Source organism: Typha latifolia, chromosome 3, assembly GCF_019914945.1.
Source record: "Typha latifolia isolate L0001 chromosome 3, TyphaL0001v2, whole genome shotgun sequence".
Classification (NCBI taxonomy): domain Eukaryota; kingdom Viridiplantae; phylum Streptophyta; class Magnoliopsida; order Poales; family Typhaceae; genus Typha; species Typha latifolia.
The window spans coordinates 12,671,993-12,692,026 of record NC_133088.1 but is presented as its reverse complement, the minus strand read 5'-3'; the positions used below and the strand labels follow the sequence as shown (position 1 = coordinate 12,692,026).

Below are 20,034 nucleotides of genomic sequence, written 5' to 3'. Positions count from 1 at the left end.
TCGCTTACACACTGTCGGTACAAAACAACTGCTAAAATTTCTCTTCACGTCAGTGCTATCGGAAGCAAAGATTCCATCTCTCTCTCTCTCTCTCTGCATTCCAATCCGATTTTGGGGACCGCGGAGACAGCCGGAGATGGCGGGCTCCGATATCCGGCGGGGGAGGAGGTGGTGAAAGAAACTGATTCGGAGCTCATTTGGGGAAACTGAAGGGTGGGTCTTTTTCTTTCCACATGGTGGAGTGGATCGATGAGTCGTTATACCTTCAAGGTCTAATCTCATTTGTCTGGATCTCGACTCGTGGAGAGCTCGCTTGATCGCTTTCTCTGTGCGTAATGTAGATCACTTTGGTTCCTTTTTGGAGTTGGGTATTACCTTTATGTTCGCAAATCGATGTTTTTTAGTGAATTCTCTGTGCCTCCTGCCTGTTCGTAGTGCGTTTCTGTTTCCATTGTCTAGGAATCGGAGGGTTTCGTCGTCTAATTGTTGTTTTTGTTGAGATTTTGAAGTTTTAGGATGATTTATTGCTTACAGTGCAATTCTGGGCCAGATTTGATATCAAAATGTGAGCTTTTCTCTCTCTTTCTGAGAAAATTGCAGCCTTTTGAATAGTAGATTCCTTCAGAGGGTACGATATAGTTATTCTCTTGGATCATGTTTCTTGTATTTGTCTCAAAATTTTCTTTTACGTTCGCTGTGTCGCTTTTAATCCCTTTCGTTGTTCTATTCTTTTGAATCTAGGTTGCTCTTTCATCATTTTTGTCTTCCCGACCCATCGAATCTTTTGAGTTCCCAAGCTATTTTTTTCCTCTCCTTTTTACACCAATTGTACTAGTAATTCACTTTTGTTCTCTGCCAACTTAGCTATTAATATGTTCACAGGTCCATCTTCTTAATGTGTCTGTTGAATGGTGGATAACGTTAATGCAACAACATTAGGCTCTTTAAGTACTCTGTTTAGGAAATGAAATCTACAAAATGAATATTTGGTCTTAACTTATAAGTATAAGATCTCTCCAGTTTTGTGATGCAATTAATTCATACTTCCTAATTTCCTTTGCATGTGCTCTTGTAGCTTGAAGCCTGAGAGGGAACTCTTTATTAGTTTATTTCATACAGCTAAAGATGTTCTCCTTATTGAACTTGGTGGGTATTCTTGAAACACAGTTCTTCGGTTGTGGTTGAGGGAAAAAGTCTAAACCTGATGTGGTTCTCTTCTTTTTTGTCGCCATTCTATTTATTAGGCACCTAGATGAGTGGTTTTCAGTACAGGAAGTCCCAGGATTTACAGAAGCCGTTTCCTTGTTGTACAGAGACGATGATTAACTTATTTGACTTGAGTGCTGGAATGGCCGGAAATAAGCTGCTTATGGATAGAGCTCATCGAGATGGTATCTTTCACAGCCCTGGTTGTAATGATGCATTTGCTTAGCTTCCTAAAAGATTTGCTTTGGATAGTTGAATACTTTGAAATATTCATGTACTTTTTCTCTTTATGTGTGATGGTCCATTTTGTTCTTTTCATTGATCTTGTATTCTTCTGCTTTCCCAACTTTCTCATATTGATTATACTGCTTGATGGATGGCTGGTCACCTTGTGAGTTTGGCTTTTTCTTTTTAACGATTCTTTCTGGAAAACTTTCTGCTTCAGATTGTGTAGATAGCAGTTCTTTACATTTTACATAGTTTTGTTCCCACATCTTGATTTGTAGAAGTTTCCTTTTCTTCTCTACTTTAACATTTAAGCACCTTCACAGTTATTCCATTCCCTTGTAGAAATATCAAATCAAAGATAGCTTATGCTTGCTTCATGGAATTGAAATATGTTGCTTCATCATTGTACACCTTATATTCCCATTTGTTTCTCAGCGTATTTTGATGGAATGGACTATGTTGTAGGTTCTCCAATTCGAAGAAACAGGTCAGATGTAAGGAGACCTGTTGATCAAGATGGAGTTCATGTAGATGACAAACTAGTAAGCACCACTGAGAAATATAATTGCAATGATATTTTACCTGTTTTGAAGGTTCTCTTACATCCTGATATGGATCATATTGCAGGTAGGTAGTGATATGAGGAGGAGTTCTTCAAGAAAGAAATCAGGCGGAACACCAATGAAGATGCTAATAGCACAGGAGATGTCAAAAGATATAGAACAGAAACAGAAGCCGCGTAATGTAGTCGCTAGATTGATGGGTCTTGATGATGAGCTACCTGCTCAACCACCTGTTTTTTCTGTTAGTAAAACAAATTTGCAAGAGGGTCATTCACATACCACATTGGCAGGAGCTATCCGAGGCAACAGGCGGCAAGAAGAATTCTTCACCAAGGCAATGCCATGTAAGATTCACCCATCTTCCAATGATAGGGTTGAATACAAGGATGTATATGAAGTTTGGCAACAACCATCAAGAGGCAATCATTTTCAGGGTCGACCTATACAAAAAGGAAGATGTTATGGAAACCAGAATGAGAAAAGAATGGACCTTGTCCGTCAAAAATTTATGGAAGCAAAGCGCCTTGCTACAGATGAGAAGCTTCTTCAGTCGAAGGAGTTCCAAGATGCTCTTGAGGTTCTGAGTTCAAACAGAGATCTATTCATAAAATTTCTTGAAGAGCCTAATTCCCTCTTCTCAGCACAAATAAATGAACTTCAAACAATTCCCCCATCATCTCAGACGAAGCGGATAACTGTGTTGAAGCCATCAAAATCAGTTGTAACAGAAGGTAAAAAACATATTAAAAGGCAACAACATCCTACAATTGGTGAAAGTGGATGGGAGATGAGCAAACCTCATTCAAAATCTAGTATCAGTCGTTCAAAGGCAGAAAGCTTTTCTCAGCCAACCAGGATAGTTGTCTTAAAGCCTAGCCCTCGAAAGCCCCATGACATCATGACCAAGTTAACTCCGCCAGTCACTTCACCAGATATAATTGGCCAGAAGGACTTCTTCGGTGGTCTTGAAGACACTGAAGCCACCATCGAGTCAAAAGAGGTAACCAAGGTGATCACTCAGCATATATCAGAGAGTTGCCATCGGCGAGATGAATCTTTGCTATCTTCTGTGTACTCAAATGGATATGGCGGAGATGAGAGCTCATTTAATAGATCGGAAAATGAATATATGGAAGAAGAGGGTGGCGGCTTTAGTGACTCGGAGATAGTAACTCCGACTTCACGTCATTCTTGGGATTTTGTCAACAGATACCGCAGTCCTTGTTCAGCATCATCTTTCAGCAGGGCTTCCTACTCTCCAGAGTCATCAGTTATTAGGGAAGCAAAGAAACGGCTTTCAGAGAGATGGGCTCTTGTGGCATCTAATGAGATCAATCAAGAACAAGTGGAAATCCCAAGGAGCTCAAGCACTTTGGGTGAGATGCTTGCAGTTCACGATGTAAAGAAAGAAGAGGGTGGTGATAAAAGGCCTAATGTTTCAAGCAGCAGGTCATGTGATGCAGATGATGAATTAAGGGAAGAAACCTCTTGTGTATCTATTGGTAAGAAAAGGGATGAAGATGGGGAAAGCTCTCCCAAGAATTTATCGAGATCAAAATCTGTCCCAGTCTCCTCATCAGCTTATGATAACATTGGTTTGAATCTCCAAGCTTCCAATTCTCAGAATAGCAAATCTACTGTATCCAGGGATGTTGCAAAGTCTAACAAAGGGAAATCATTTTTCAAGGGAAAGGTTTCAAATTTTTTCTTCTCTAGAAATAAGAAGCTGGTTAAAGAGAAATCTAATCCTTCCCCAGTCGGTTCTGATGATAAACTCCAGTCTTCCAGTGCTGAGGCACGTGGTAACACTGACTTGTCAAAGTCTGATCCTAATAGTTTCGCCAATGAAAGTTCAGAAGTAAATTTAAAGGAAGAAATTGAGAATGGATCAAAGCAGGGAGCTTTCTCTCCTAAGGTATGTTATATCCTTTTTCTTTTTCATGTTTGCTCTGTCTACATGAAACAGTTGTTTATCCATATCTTTGATGAGTTAGTGACTGGTGTAGTTTCTGGCGGATCTTATAATACAATGGATATGATGCTTCATTTTTCTTAATTTATCCCTTATTAGCTCTCTTCAGTAAGTTTGTGGTCCTTAGGTTTGTTTGATTTGTTTTAACTTGATTTTTGTTGTTTAATATTCATCAAGTAGAAAGAAGACAAGTTATGTCATTAGATCTCTCTTACACTTTGTTCTTGACAATTGATAATTTCTACTGTACAAGTACCTAAGGTTCATTATACTTTGATGTCTATAGAATGTTCTTCCCTATTTATATGACCAACTTTTCCCCTCCAAGATGCTAATTTTTGAAGAAATTTTTGGCAGGCTAATCTTTCTCTCAGGAAACCTGCACCATCTGATTATTTGAGTGAGGATCATGACAGAATCAGGTCTGAAACTCCCTGTATCAACCGCGATCAGCCCAGCCCCACCTCTGTTCTTGATGCTCCATTTGAAGATGTCAATGATAGTGAGCCTCAGTCATCTGCCAAACTTAGCAATCAACGTAAGTCTTACCTGCTCCAATTTTCTCTTGTTTTTTCTGTTCTTTTCCCTGTCATGCTAACTCCTATCATCTTCTTCACAGAACCACTGTCTCGATCTTCGCCAATTGAGTCAGTCGCCCGTTCCTTATCATGGGAGGATGCACACTTGGAAACACCATCCGCTGATCCCCCAAAATTGTCAAGAGCATTGTCCAGAACAGATGATGACGATGAGCAATCGCGCACTAACTTTGTCCAGAAGTTGCTATCATCCTCTGGATTGTACTATGAGAAGTCTAGTACTGTGTTTGTAGGGTGGCATTCGCTTGAGTGCCCTTTGAATCCAGTTTTGCTTGATAAGTTCTTGGATCGTAAAGAGGAAGCTGCTAGGTGCCGGGAGAGAAGGTCTAATCAGAGGCTCCTGTTCGACTGTGTCAATGCAGCCCTACTGGAAGTTGCGCAGACCACTTTAAAGAGCACATACCCATGGACAAATGCACGCCATGTTTTCCCAGGTGGTGCTCCATATGGTGCTGTGGTAGAAACTGAAGTGTGGGGTTTTCTGAGGAACTGGTTCTCCGGTGAGGGGAAGTTGGTACAAGGTGAGAATGATAATGCCGGTATAGTCGTGGAAAGAGTCATCACGAAGGAGGTAGAAGGAAGAGGATGGGCTGAATCAATGAGGTCAGAAATAGATGAGACTACCAGAGAGATTGGGGAGGTAGTACTCGATGAGTTGGTCGGAGAAGCTTTAGCAGATTTTGCTGGTGGATATTTCTGATGAGCTATTTTTGCCATCTTGTTCTTTTCTTTGTTATATTTACGTTTATCCTAAGTGGTGATCTACGTGTAGTATCTATCATTTTTAAGGACTATTTACAACTGCTATGTGATAAATTTCTTTCCCCAATTTCACCTCCCTCTGCTTGTAAAATCTACCGACTTTGTTACTATATATTTATACTCATGAAATGCTTGAGCTACAGAAATCATCACAACAACCTATTAATTATGGTGTGTACAGTAAAGAGGTGGGATTAATCATACCTTCTCAATCAAGGAACATAAGTAGCCATGTTATACTATGATCTCATCAATGGTTTAGAAGATTAAAACTGCAGGCTGGGCATATTCTTAGATGTGGTTTCCTTTAAAATAATTAGAGGAGCATGTGGTTACTTTCTTGGATAGATAGATGATTAGGAGTAGTCCAATGCATCTATTAAAGATTTAAGTTTCTCTGTGCTTTGTTGGCTTACTCTCTTTTTATTTTCATAATCTGACAGGAACAACTGCATTCTTAATAAGCATACTTAATGAGCCTAACAAGGTTGAAGTAGTAAGCTGACAAAGTTGAGTATAAGAAAGAAAAAGGTAATCTTTAAAGATTGTCGACGTTCCTTGGAATAAAAGCTTTGTTGGTTTGTGGAGTTAAATTATTAATTGCTACTGACCGCTTTATAATTAGGGTTGCCAAAGTAATCAAGTAGGCTTGAGTTCCTTGAGAACATGTTCAGGTTGATTTGAGCTAAGCTAAGTCTAAATAAAAAATATTGCTCGTTTACTCCCCCACCCTTAAAATTTGAGCCTGGCTCCACTCTTTATCCGTGTCTACTTTTGAAATTTTTTTTACTCCACTTGGTTTATCTTTCATCGGATAGAATTTTTTAGCTTATAAATTTATTAGAATAACTCTTGTGATTTCTTTCTTTATTATGAAGTTCGAACGCTTGAATTATTTTGCCGGAGCAAAAAGACTACAAAGGCGTCGATGTTAACTTTTATATTCTAACATTCCTCCTCTGCCCACAAAGTGATTTAATTTAAATGGGTAGAATTTTATATTTTTTTAAACAAAAATGCACACAACAGAATTCGAGTTCCTGATCTCTGGCTTTAATACTATGTTAATTTTTTTTTAGAGAGAGACCGTAGTCATAAGATTCATTCAATCAAGAAGAATTATATGATGCACCCAATTCGGATAAAGAAGTTTGGGTGGATAGGGCCGAACAAGCAAGATTATGAGCATAAGAATTATTGACTCTGGTAGTATGCAGAATAGTAGTAGATAAGTGAGCAGCATGCAAGCTTCGACATGCTCTAATCCAAGACCTAATGACCTAAGGAATATCATCGGGTGAATTAGAGGAGAAAGCATCGAATATTGTTTTGTAATCAGAAAAAAGAAGCACTCACTCCATAGGTATGTGAGCTTGAATCGATTTGAGTCCTGCTAGTAGAACTTGAGCTTCTCCTTCTATAGTCGAAGGATAGTCTGAAAATTAAATAGCCTGTCGAAATAAACTAGAGGATCGATGCTGATTGAAAATAAATGCCGATTCCAGCATCCAATCCTTGGTGCCAACTAGTGTCGACCCAACAAAAATGTAGGAGTTCAATGAGGTGGTCTTAGTCGAAACTAAGGACGTCAACATGGTGGTCTGAGACAAAGAAAAGTCATCCAACCATGAAGAGATAATATGTTTGATGGAGCAGACTATAATTTCTGGGCTAGAAGTAAACTACCGAAATAGACAATAATTTTGCTCTTTCCTACACTTTGTTTGGAGTGAAGATCAATCAACCAATCTAAAAGAGAGGAAATGCGAGGCCAACGGAATCCCATTACAAACCAAACTGTCTTTGCAAAGGAACAATCAAAAAGCACATGAATGATAGATTCCTTGGAGCTAGGACAGCTATGACAAAACTTGTCTATAGCAGACTAGTGAACATGAAGAGCTTTCTTAGTTTGTAGCGCTTGGGAGAGGCAACACCAGATGAAAATAAAGGTCCTTGGAAGAATATAATTAGTCTTCCAAATAGCTCGCCAAAGAGCTTTGAGAGGAAGTGAGGAAGTGGAAGTAGACCAAGTACCCAGAGCCATGAGTTGGAAAGCCGACTGAGTAGAGAAGCGACCGGTGGGAGTTAACTTCCAAAGTAAGCAGTCCTCTTTAGAAGGGGAGGGCGGTGGTAGGCTAATAATGCGAGTAGCAATGGTCAACGAAAAACTTGAGAAGATTAACTGCTGATTCCATAATCCTGTTGGAGAGATTAGGTGAATGACATGAGAGACGCTAGAAGGGAGCACACGATGAGATAAATCCATGCCTCGTAGCCGTGTGTCTTGAGTAATAGAAATATTGGCACTCGAGCTGACTTCCCACACTACATGAGATTTAACAATTTCTCTGACATGGAACATTACAAGCCAGGACCAAGAAGAAAGTTGTTTAGGTGCAGCATCCCAAAAAGAAGAATCAGGGAAGTAACGAGCTTTAAGAAGCTCAGTCCACAAGCACCATTTGATGTTAAGAGTCTCCAAACCAACTTGAAAATAAGAGATTTGTTTACAGCTTCAGAAGAATGGATACCAAGACCACCATTATCTTTAGAATGATAAAACACCTCCCAACTTCGAAGGCAGATGGGCTAGTCTTTGCTGGGTCCCCACCAAAAATTTTGAAGCACATTATCTAATTTCTTCAGTAACTAGCGTGGAAAGCATACCATAGACATATAAAATATTGGAATTGAGGATAGAACTAATTTGATAAGAACAAGTCTACCTGCATGACTGAGAAGTTTGGATTTTCATATGGCAAGTTTATCTTTGAGTTTATCTAAAACAAATTGATATGCTTCTAGTTTTGACCGCGGGCAAATAAGAAGAGAGCCCAAATACCGATCACTTTGCTCCATCTACTTTACACCAAGAATGTTCAAAATGGCGGAATGAGAAGTATTTGGAGATCTCTTATTAAAGTGAATAGCGAACTTATCAAAATTGAGTGCCTGACCTGAGAATAAGTAGTAATTATCAAGAAGGATTTAAGGTGTAGTGCTCCTTGGTAGACGCTTTACCCACTAGAACCAGATCATATGCAAATAGTAAATGAGTAATGGTAGGGTCCGGGTGAGCCAGCTTCAGTCCAATAATTTTCTTAGATGCTAATCCCTTATCAAGCAGTAGTGAAAGAAGATTAGCACCTAAGATAAATATATATGGCAAGAGGGGACATCCCTAACAAAGTTCTCGTGAAGGAGTGAAGAAACCACCCTTGCTACAGTTGATATCCACTATGAATGAGGTGGTGGAGATGCACTGGTTGATTAGATTAATAAAATCAGCTGGGAAACCATGAAGAGCTAGGATATCGCAGAGTATAGGACCATTTCATGCGATCGAAGGCTTTAGAGAGATCTGCTTTCAAAAGAAAAGATTAGAGATGCTGGTTGAATATCTCATATAAGTCATAATTTCTTATACCAATATATGGTTGTCAATAATCTGGCAACCCAGGATGAATGCATTTTGGGATTTAGAGATAATGTCATTGAGAAGAGGACTTATTAGCCAAAATCTTTGAAATAAATTTGTAGAGAGTAGAGCAAAGACTAATCGGTCTGTAGTCTCTAATTGACATAGGAGTAAGCTTCTTAGGTATGAGAATGATAACAATATTGTTCAGGTTTTTATCCATGGAGCCCGATGTAAAAAAACCTCCGAATCTCTTGGCAAATATCAGATTTAATTAAATGTCGCGCAATGAGTCTAAGCGCGCATTAGCTCCATCATAACCTAGAGCTTTATCAGGGCCAAAAAGCATGAGAAGCTTAGTGATTTCATCATCTGTTGGAGGACTGCATAGATCGGTAGTGAGCTCCTCACTCACTTTAGAAAGCCGATCTCTAATGGTTTGCGGCAAGCCTTGGGTAGATGGAGGCTAAGATGCATAGATAAAAAATGCTAAAGAAAAGTCTCCTGAATATGCCACGGACAACTGATAAGATCACCTGAAGCCAAAGTGAGGGAAGAAATAAGGCTGCGACGTGTTTTGACCAAAGCTGAGGTATGAAGGAACACCGTATTTTTGTCCCCAGCAGCAAGCCACAACTGACGAGCTCTTTGATGCCAATATAGCTCCTTTCGGCTAATAAGCTCTTCATGCACTGATTGAAGAGCATTCTCGTGGGCTAAGTCAATAGCAGGCGGATAAGGAATAGCTTGCAAAGTAGTGATTTACTATTCTATCTTCTTAAGTTTAGAAGAAGGATTAGGAGAATGTTCACGAGCTGAAGTCTTCAACTTAGAAGTAAATCGTTGTATACTTGTTGAAATACTACAAGTAGACTGAATAGAAGAGTGCTAGAAGGTAGAGCAAGTTTATGATAATCCCAGAATTCTGTGCCACCAGTTTTCAACCTGAAACGGGTGCCTAGGAGGGTTCACAGGAGATGTATCTAGAAGGAGGGGGTTGTGAAGGACTTTCGTTGTAAGAAAGAGGGTACACCAAGCAGGATTTGCAAGGCATCAATCCAACCTCTCATTGATTAATCTAGGAGCTTCCTAGCGGTTTGACTAGGTATAACCTGGACCATCAAAACCAAGATCGACAAAGTGAGAGAAGCTTGAATGATATCTGTTATAAGAGACCAAATATATGCCGTGCACTGGTGTGTTGGATCTCCATATACACATATGAAAAGCCACAGAAGAGTAGCACCTGGGGCTAACACCTCCACATCAATAAAGTGTTGAGAAGAGCCTTTTACAGTGATAGCAATAGAGTCATTCCATAGCATCCATAAGCGGCCAGCCCCGTTGGTAGCCGGGACAACTAAACAGTGAGGAGGAAGTGAAGAGATGATAGAAGAGGACCTTGAGTCATCACGAGTCTCTAAGATGAAAGTAAGGAAAGAATGAGTACTATGAAGGATTTGACGCAAATTATGGATTGTAGGGGCTTCGCCGTAACCCCTACAATTCCATGCAATAGCTTTCATCTTTGATTGTGCGGCAGGCATCACCTTGCTGCACTTCTAACACAATTACGCTTCGTAATGATTTTTAAAGGCTTGATAGGAGATGAAGAGCACCTATCATGTCGGGAGGGAGCTTTATGTTTACCCTTAGGGTTAGCAGATATGCTCGGCTTAACTCATATCAGGCTTGAAAGGTCCATATCTGTCAGTGGAGGAACTGGCAAAGGCAATACTAGCAAGGAATCCACCGTAACTTCCTTGACAACAATCTGAGATACTCCGAGATTAGAGACATGTGCCTTCTATAAAAGTAGAGATGTATTTCCCATCTTGTCTCGTGAAGAAGCGATGAACTTCGGGGCTGACAAGATGTGAGAAGCCACAAAATCTACTGGAATCGAGATGAGATGAGGAAAGAGCTCAGGTAATGATCCCATCGCCTTAATAGGACTTGATGCTTGAATGGAAGGACAATGGAAGGGGAGCCCATGGATGAACAAGAGGTTGCAGGGCTTTCTAGATCTCGCCTTCGAGAAAAGGATCCTCCCTTGTCCGAGCCAGTGAAATGGAAAGAGTTGCTTGACTACGGTGTGGCCGAGAGGTCATAGTATTTGGGTTGCAGCATGGATAGTAATCGGCCGCAAGAGATAACCTAGAGCTACAATCAGCAAAAGCATATCCAATATGTCCATAGAAAGTACATAAACATGGTAGCTGCTTGTACCTTAGAGAAATAGTGGTGTTGACACCATTAACTAGCTAAGTTAGCATAGATCCAACAAAAGGTTTGGTAATATCAACTAACAATGCAAACCCTGATAAACTTCGTCTAGGAAGAAACATCATTTGGATTATCCTCACTCCAAAAGCTTATTTGGGCAGCAATGAGTTTGGCCGAGGAGATCAACATATAATATAGAGGTAGCCCATGAATTTGGACCCAGAAAGTGCAAGTGGAGAAATCCCACGACTCTACTTTCGATTGAGGGAGGAAGGGCACTAACACAAAGAGATCGTGGGAGAAGCACCAAGGACCGCCGACCCAAACCTATCATTTGTCATTTTCCGTTGGAAAGGTGACAAGGAAGACATTAGAGTTCATCTCCTCAAAGGAAACTCTTTCCTCTAGACTTTAGGCCTTGGATAATGCCAGCTTCAAACCTTGAGGGTTGGCGGATTTAACCAAAATGAGTTTGCCCACCAAACAGGTTTTTCAGCCTTCTATCAGGAACAATGCATTCAGCCAGAGGGAAGATCTCAGGAGGAGCATTTGGGAGCAAAGCAAAGCCGCAAACATCTTGAAAACTTCTTCAGATTCTTCTATGGAAAAGAGAAAAAGAACATAGAAAAAAAAACCCTAGGAAGAGAAGAAATAGTTTCACATCATGCAATCCAAGGCATGCAAAATAGGAGAGATAGATTACATATGATGTGGAGAAAACAAGGGGCGGTGGAAAAAAAAGTAGGGAATGAGAGAGGGAAAATTGATGAGGAAATAGGTAATGGCTTGATGGCGACAAGACATCAATAGGCAGGCAAGGGAAACATGGAAAAAGGGGGGGGGAAACGAGGAGATATCTGTAGGGTAGGGAGCGGGAACAAAAGAGTGTGAGGGTCATAGGAGGGCGAGGGAGAATGCGAGGAGGCTGGCGGTGGAAACGCCGACGGAAGACTGGTTTCGGCTAGGGGAAAACCTAGGCGGCGCTAGGGGTTAGAAGATTTTATACCACGTTAATTTATCAAGTACTCCAAAAGATTAAGTTATTAGAGAAGTGATTTTTATATTTACAGTGAGAAGGATCCCTTTGGCCAGACCAAAAGTCGTGACCCAAGTTGACTACCTCCGTGAACCCAATCTTTGAATTGACGCTATGATGCGAACCGGGTAAGATCGGATTATCAAAGGGAGATTAGGCTCAATGGATTGAGTCTAATTATCTTATTTAGTTATTTGGTTTAGTTAAAGTCTTAGTAGGTTATAATTTTATTTAATTAGCTAAATCCAACTCTGCGCAGTTTCGGAAAAATATTCATATAATATTCTATACATATCCAAATAATATAAAAAAAAGTTGAATATGGTCGACAACCTCTAGATCTACTACTTTGGTATTCATAACTTCTTTAGATTCGGAATCTATCTATGAGAAAATGAAAGCTTAATCTTTGAGATTCGGAATCGACTGTCGAGCCACCCTTTGTCTTTGGGATCTTGGCCACTTTGTTTTCTTCGTCTATATCTCTTAATCACGCCCACGATCCATCTTCATCTCCATACCCATCTATAACCCTAATATCCACTCCACCCGTCGCCACCACTATCTCCCACGTTATTCCGTATTTTCGTCTCAGTTGTAATTCGAATCTACGCAGGGCGTAAATATGAAAGTTGTAAATCAAGAAGTTACGAATCTAATCCACTTATTTTTGTAATTTTCAGAGTACAGAAGAATATTTGATGAATATTTTTCTACGATATTGTGGACTGATTCCTGTAATACATCCAGATCTTGAAGGAATCGTTGCGTAGCCTATCTTTGGTACCGAGAACCTATCACGCTGTTAACCATCAATAGAGTATAGGGACAATGGAAGAAAATGTGCTCCACCGATTTAATCCTGATAGGGGTCGGAGAAACTTTTTGGCATAACTATTAAACATTATCGCTGATAGGCATCTCTTGTTTATTTTCTCCCAAGAAGTGAAATGCAAGGTCTGGAGTAGAAAGACTGACTCTCAATCTTCTACACACAAGTCCTCTCTTACATAGCCATTAGAGTTACAATGGCAAAATCTATAGAATTCTGCACTTCACTTCACTATCAAAACATCGCACTAAGGGAACTGAAGAGGTTATTGAATTGGTAACTTTTCTTTTTTGGTTAAATATAACCTCTCGTTAACCACAGATTTTGCAGCTGAAGGTTATGGTTATTACTCATTACACTGTTAAAAGGAAAAGAAGAAGAAGAAATGCTAGAGGAATTTGTCTGTGTATCAATGATCAGTTCCTAGAAGAAGGTTCCTGAAACTCGGGATTATGTTTTTCCCCCCTTTCAGGTTTTAGTGGAGGGAGAACCTTTCATACTTTTCTTATCATTTTGACAAAGTGGAATTCAAGGGCTAAGGATTTAGAGAGACTGACTGCTGTATCATTATACTGTTAATGGGCTACACTAGCCTATTAACAATGTGACACTTGAATTATTTGGAATCTATTCGTTTTTTTCTTCTTCTTTGTATCATAGTCAATGAAAGGTATGTTCCTTTGATATTAACTCATGGGCTTGAAAAATCCAGAGCTTTACTATCAATATAGAATCTGTTATCTTCTCTGAATTTATTGTCTAACAGAGAAGTCTGTGGTGAAGTGCAAGGTCTCAAGTCTCTAGTTGATGACTTTGAGTCTTCTCTATATCCCAAAGTCTTGCGGAGATATAAATGTTCAACTGGGGTCGTTATAAGTGCATAGCCATTTTCTACAAAATACAAAATGAAGGGTATAATCCTTTGAAATCAACTCATGGGCTTTGAAAAATCCAGTTTCCAGAGCATTACTATTAATATTTAATCTGTTATCTTCTCTGAATTTATTGTCTGACGGAGAAGTGTGTACATGAAGTGCAAGGTCTCAAGTAGAGAGATGATAGACTTTTGCTTGCGGAAATATAAATGTTCGATTGGGGTCGGATAAGTGCATGTCCGAATTGACTTTTCCATGAGTCTATGGCTGTATGGTAAGAAAAGTTTAGCTATTGATTCCATGTTGTCTATCCTTAAGCTCCTCTCGCTGGTTCTACTGCTACTCCCAAATACCTCAGGTGCTGTAAAATTAGCATCACAGGATTCACAAGGGAGAGCCCTCCTCCGATGGAGAGACAGCCTCCAAAGCCATACAACGATTGACTCGTGGAATCTTACGATTAGTTCATGCAACTGGATTGGCATCACATGCCGTAGTGCCATGCATCATGGAAGGCGGAGGGTGATCACTGCGTTATCTCTGCAGGAGATGGGTCTTGTAGGGACGCTCGATGTCTTCGATTTCTCGGCATTGGTTATGTTAACAAGTCTCAACTTATCCCTCAACCACCTACATGGATCCATTCCAACTGCCATCGTTGCTCTATCTAAGCTCACATCTCTTGATCTCTCTGCCAACCAACTCAGCGGAATTATTCCTTCAGAGCTTGGCTCTCTTCCAGTGCTCAACACCTTGTCTCTCTATGATAACCAGATAAGTGGCTCTATACCCTCGTCTCTCGGTAACTTGACAAAACTTAGATCATTAGACCTGTATCAAAATAATCTTTCAAGTCCTATCCCAAAGGAACTAGGAGGCCTACAGAGTCTATTAAGTTTGTCCTTGACTTCTAATTTCTTGAGTGGCCACATACCACATGAAATAGGATATCTCTCCAACCTAAATTTCTTATCTTTATCCAACAATAGTATAGAAGGTCCAATACCTTCGACTATAGGAAACCTGACAAAGCTTACTATGTTATACCTTTCAAGTAATCAACTCTCTTCATTTCCACAGGAAATAGGAAAACTAACAAATTTGGTTACATTAAGTATCTCCAGCAACAATCTAGTAGGTCCAGTACCTTCGACCCTTGGGAACTTGACCAAGCTCACTATCTTATACTTTTGGGATAATAAGCTCTCTGGTTTCATTCCCCATGAAATAGGGAATCTGGTGAAATTGAAGGAGTTAGGCTTCTCTATGAACCTTTTAACAGGTCCCATCCCTCCATTATTTGGCAATTTGACCGGCCTTCAAGATCTGCGACTATTCGACAATCAATTTAGTGGTCCTTTACCAAAAGAAATGAATAGTATCACAAATTTAATAGTTTTCCAATTAGCTGGAAATAATTTTTATGGTGTCTTACCACCGGATGTCTGCAAAGGAGGTCTACTTCAGTACTTTTCTGCTTCAGACAACAACTTTGAAGGACCCATACCAAGAAGCTTGATAAATTGCACAAGTTTATTGCGAGTTACACTTGAAAGAAATCGACTAACGGGAGATATATCTGACTTGGGAGTGTATCCCAATATGAAATATATGGATTTGAGTTCCAATAGACTCTTCGGCCAGCTCTCAGCAAATTGGAGTGGATGCTACAATTTGACACTCTTAAGCATCTCTAACAACAATATAACTGGACTGATACCCCCCAGCTTTGGCAACTTATCCCAACTCGGGTTACTCGATTTGTCCTCAAATAACCTAGAAGGAGAGATACCGAGGGAATTGGGCAAGTTGACTCGATTGACTAATTTGAGTCTGAGTAACAACTTTTTCTATGGAGAGATACCCAAAGAACTTGGAGTTTTACCTTATCTACAAATTCTGGATCTATCAGCTAACAGATTGAGTGGAGCAATAGAAGGACAATTTGGGGGTTATCCTAATCTTATCTCTCTAAATTTAAGCAATAACCTTTTGAATGGCAGCATCCCTTTTCAACTCGGAAATCTTGTTTTCCTACAAGAATTATTAGATCTAAGTCACAACTCATTTGTTGGAAACATTCCATCTCACCTAAGTGCATTAGTTATGCTACAAGTCTTGAATCTCTCACATAATGGATTGACAGGTTCTATCCCGTCCTCCTTTCAAGATATGAAGAGTTTATTAGCCATAGACTTATCATATAATGAACTGAAGGGGCCTCTCCCTAACAGCCATTTTTTCAAGAATGCTTCAGCGGAGTGGTTTATCCATAACAGAGGTCTGTGCGGCGAGATAAAAGATTTGCCTACATGCAGCCCAAATCCTTCAAATGGAGGTGATAAATATGGCAAAAGTAAAATAATTCTATCAGTTGTTCTTCCAGTTTTGGCTGCCTTACTTATTTCTATTGGGGTTCCTATAATCTTGTGGAAGAGGAATAGAAGCAAACGAAAGGCAACAAATGTTTCTCACAATGATGCATTCTTCTTATGGAACTACGACAGACGAGATGCATACAAGAAAATTATTGAAGCAACAGAGAATTTTAGGGATATGTATTGCATTGGCACAGGAGGATATGGGAGTGTCTACAAAGTCACACTACCAAAAGGAAAGACATTTGCTGTGAAGAAAATTCATGCACCGGAAGATGAAGGATCCAATATAGATGAGCAACTTTTTCGACATGAAATAGAAGCATTGGCAAGAACTCGCCATCGAAATATAGTGAAGCTTTATGGCTATTGCTCCACTTCTCAACACAGGTTTCTTGTCTATGAATACATGGAGAAAGGAAGCTTGCTTAGTATTCTCAATACTGAAGAACATGCCATTGAGTTGGACTGGATCAAGAGACTGAATGTAATCAAAGAGATAGCTTACGCTTTATCTTACATGCATCACGATTGTTCTCCATCGATAGTTCATCGGGATATCACTAGCAGCAATATTCTACTTGATTTAGAATTTAGGGCTTGTGTCTCAGATTTTGGAATAGCTAGACTATTGAAGCCTGACTCATCTAATTGGACAATGCTAGCAGGAACTTACGGATATGTTGCACCAGGTAAATTGAATCATGTTCTATTAATCTTAAAAGTTAGAATGCTTAGAATTGCTTGTATTACATCATTGCTTCAATTCCCTAAATGATGCATTGTTATTAGTTCAATTTGAAATGCATATGTGAATTAAGCATAAAAACTAATCATTTGCAATGTGCATTTCATTACCTGAAAGAAAATTAAATTCTGACCAAATTTATTTTCGATCTCATAAATTGCAGAGCTTTCTTATACAATGAGAGTAACCGAGTTGTGTGATGTATATAGTTTTGGAGTAGTATCATTTGAAGTACTTGTGGGAATGCATCCGGGAGATTATATTACTACTTTATCATCTACTCGTATCACGGACAATGCTCTACTGGAGAAGATTTTGGACCCTCGACTACCGGTTCCAACAATTGAAATTTCAACTGAAATATTAGCAGTGATCAAGATTATACAGCCATGCTTGGATGTCAATCCACTAGGCCGTCCAACAATGCAACGTATATCTCAAGAGTTGTCTAAACTCAAGATACCACATGTACCCTGATTGCTTTCAAGGTCAAAAGTGTATTACCTTCCTAGGTTCTCGACATGATTGAAGTAATTATTTAATATGATGTTGTACGTAATATCTTCATGCTTTTGGAGATTATTTCTCATATATTAATCAACTAGTGTGTAAATCTTCTATTTTGTGTGTCATTTTTTCAATCCTAAAGCATTTCTGTATGTTCATATACGTATTATTATGTGATATTTTCAATACACAGAGATCACTTATTCCACTTTCCCTCCTCTGATGCATTTGCATTTAAGTTAGAACACACACGTGTTCCAATATAGGACGCACCTTCGCTTAAAGCTTCGACACACTCATGCCATTGAACCATCAAAGCCATTGGGCCCATTTGGCACAACAAAACCATCCTTTTTTTGTTTTTGTTTTTGTTTTCATACTACAATAATTCAATCGATGATGAACTCAGCTTCAACATCACATATGAAATACCTAGTCACAGACTTCTTACTCCTCAGTGCCTTTCCTTTCTATGGCAGAGGAGGAGGCCCTCCTCGAGTACCCCCCTCCCCATTTGACCCTCTCCCTACCCTACTCTGCCCCTTCCCTTCTTTGTGCCTTCGACTGGGATGGCGGAGACGGTCCCTCTTGTACCCTCCCTCTACTCGGAGTCGGCTGTTTCTCTCCTTCCTTCCAATGTATTGCACCCTCTCTTATCTCTGAAATACCCACTTGGGCCCATGTCACTGGAGGGGTTTTGGGGATCTTCTCTCGCTTTGGTTACATCTCTAAGACCAGTTGCTTTGCATCAAGCAAAGCACATCTGATTGGATTATCTTTGACCTTGAACTTGTAGAAAAGAGCAGAGTAGAATGGCAATATGCTTAGTTTGGTAAGTTCATCGGGTGCCCCTTCTCCTTGGAGTCTGTTAAGTAGATAGTGTCAAAGCTTTCAAAGATTAGGGAGGTAGGACGGTTATAAGCAAGGTCGTGCGATTCTATGCCTTTAGATTCACTTACCCGGATAGCATACTCTGTCCTAGCGGGTGAGCCCTAGATGATTTGCGGTGAAGCTCTAGCTCTCATTTCGGGAAGTTGGACTTTAGGGCCTCCTAGGAAGAGCTCACATTAGCCTCGATTTGAGTTTACCTGATGGACATTCCCTGGAAATATTTTAAAGAAAATTCCATCCTCTAAGGTGGCCTTTTTTTTTGACTCGTGGGAGGATGGGCTCTGGCTCGAGAGGGCACTGGACTGTCTGAAGAGGGTAAGTGCTGGCTGTGATCTCTAATTGCTATTATCTTTTAGCAAATCTGAAAGTTTAGAAACAATGTCTGCTATAACAATCAAAGAGAAGATCTGGAAAAGGTTTGGACCCGAGCTCAAAATTTAAATTCGGAATACTTTGAGAACTACTCTGTCGGAGTATCGAAACCAACTCTTCCTCTTGCTTTGATCCAGTGGGAACCTCCACCCCGTGGGTGGCTAAAGGTTAACACGGACGACACCTTTCAGGGCTCCACTGAGTTGGGGAGAGCTGGCTTCGTTCTCCGACAGGCTAATTGTGTATCTGTTCTTGCAGGTGTCCGATGTGGTTATTTCAGCTCGGCTCTCTATGTAGAAGCTATGGGAATGAGGGAGGCACTGTTGTACCTGTCAAACAAAAATATTCTAAATTTGTGGACAAAATCGGACTCAAATCTATGTACTCATGAAATGCTTGAGCTACAGAAATCATCACAACAACCTATTAATTATGGTGTGTACAGTGAACAGGTGGGATTAATCATACCTTCTCAATCAAGGAACATAAGTAGCCATGTTATACTATGATCTCATCAATGGTTTAGAAGATTAAAACTGCAGGCTGGGCATATTCTTAGATGTGGTTTCCTTTAAAATAATTAGAGGAGCATGTGGTTACTCTCTTGGATAGATAGATGATTAGGAGTAGTCCAATGCATCTATTAAAGATTTAAGTTTCTCTGTGCTTTGTTGGCTTACTCTCTTTTTATTTTCATAATCTGACAGGAACAACTGCATTCTTAATAAGCATACTTAATGGGCCTAACAAGGTTGAAGTAGTAAGCTGACAAAGTTGAGTATAAGAAAGAAAAAGGTAATCTTTAAAGATTGTCGACGTTCCTTGGAATAAAAGCTTTGTCGGTTTGTGGAGTTAAATTATTAATTGCTACTGACCGCTTTATAATTAGGATTGTCAAAGTAATCAAGTAGGCTTGAGTTCAAGACAAGCTTGAGCACAGGTTCAGTTTGATTTGAGCTAAGCTAAGTCTAAATAAAAAAAAATATGGCCTTTTATTAAATTAATCGAGCCTAAGCTGCTCGTTTACTCCCCCACCCTTAAAATTTGAACCTGGCTCCACTCTTTATCCGTGTCTACATTTGAAATTTTTTTTACTCCACTTGGTTTATCTTTCATCGGATAGAATTTTTTAGCTCACAAGTTTATTAGAATAACTCTTGTGATTTCTTTCTTTATTGTGAAGATCCTCCGGTTTGCAGTTGTTTACGATTGCATCAAGTGATGATCATATTTTGATTAGAGAGATTGACTGTCGCATAATTATACTGTTAATGTGGTAGGCTGGTCCATTAACAGTTTGAAGTTTGAACACTAGAAATATTTTGCCGGAGCAAAAAGACTAAAAAAGTGTCAATGTTAACTTTTATCTTCCAACATTCCTCCTCAGCTCAAGAAGTGATTTAATTTATAAGGGTAGA

The 20,034-nt window shown here is 39.6% G+C and overlaps 2 protein-coding genes and 1 long non-coding RNA gene across 12 annotated transcripts; all 3 read left to right on the top strand.

Moving 5' to 3' along the window:
• Positions 1-5,488, top strand: LOC140784799 (uncharacterized). 10 transcript variants are annotated; one of them, XM_073132363.1, is made up of 7 exons: positions 1-213; positions 1,076-1,146; positions 1,314-1,391; positions 1,900-1,976; positions 2,062-3,912; positions 4,327-4,507; positions 4,589-5,488. In XM_073132363.1, exons 3-7 carry the CDS (start codon positions 1,319-1,321, stop codon positions 5,266-5,268), a joined length of 2,862 nt encoding a protein of 953 aa, XP_072988464.1. In that variant the 5' UTR covers positions 1-213; positions 1,076-1,146; positions 1,314-1,318; the 3' UTR covers positions 5,269-5,488. The 10 variants fall into 10 exon arrangements, with proteins under 10 accessions (XP_072988464.1, XP_072988458.1, XP_072988462.1 ...); XM_073132357.1 differs by having other exon boundaries at positions 1,245-1,391; XM_073132361.1 differs by having other exon boundaries at positions 1-328.
• An 8,472-nt stretch (positions 5,489-13,960) lies between these two features.
• Positions 13,961-17,561, top strand: LOC140783447 (uncharacterized). Its single transcript, XM_073130337.1, has 2 exons — positions 13,961-16,790; positions 17,010-17,561. The coding sequence occupies exons 1-2, from the start codon at positions 13,976-13,978 to the stop codon at positions 17,321-17,323; spliced, it is 3,129 nt and encodes a 1,042-aa protein (XP_072986438.1). The 5' UTR covers positions 13,961-13,975; the 3' UTR covers positions 17,324-17,561.
• Positions 17,562-17,700: 139 nt separating this feature from the next.
• On the top strand, positions 17,701-19,644 carry LOC140783357 (uncharacterized). The gene is made up of 2 exons (XR_012108134.1): positions 17,701-19,068; positions 19,324-19,644. It is a non-coding gene; the product is annotated as an uncharacterized lncRNA (long non-coding RNA).
• The last annotated feature ends 390 nt before the right edge of the window (positions 19,645-20,034 follow it).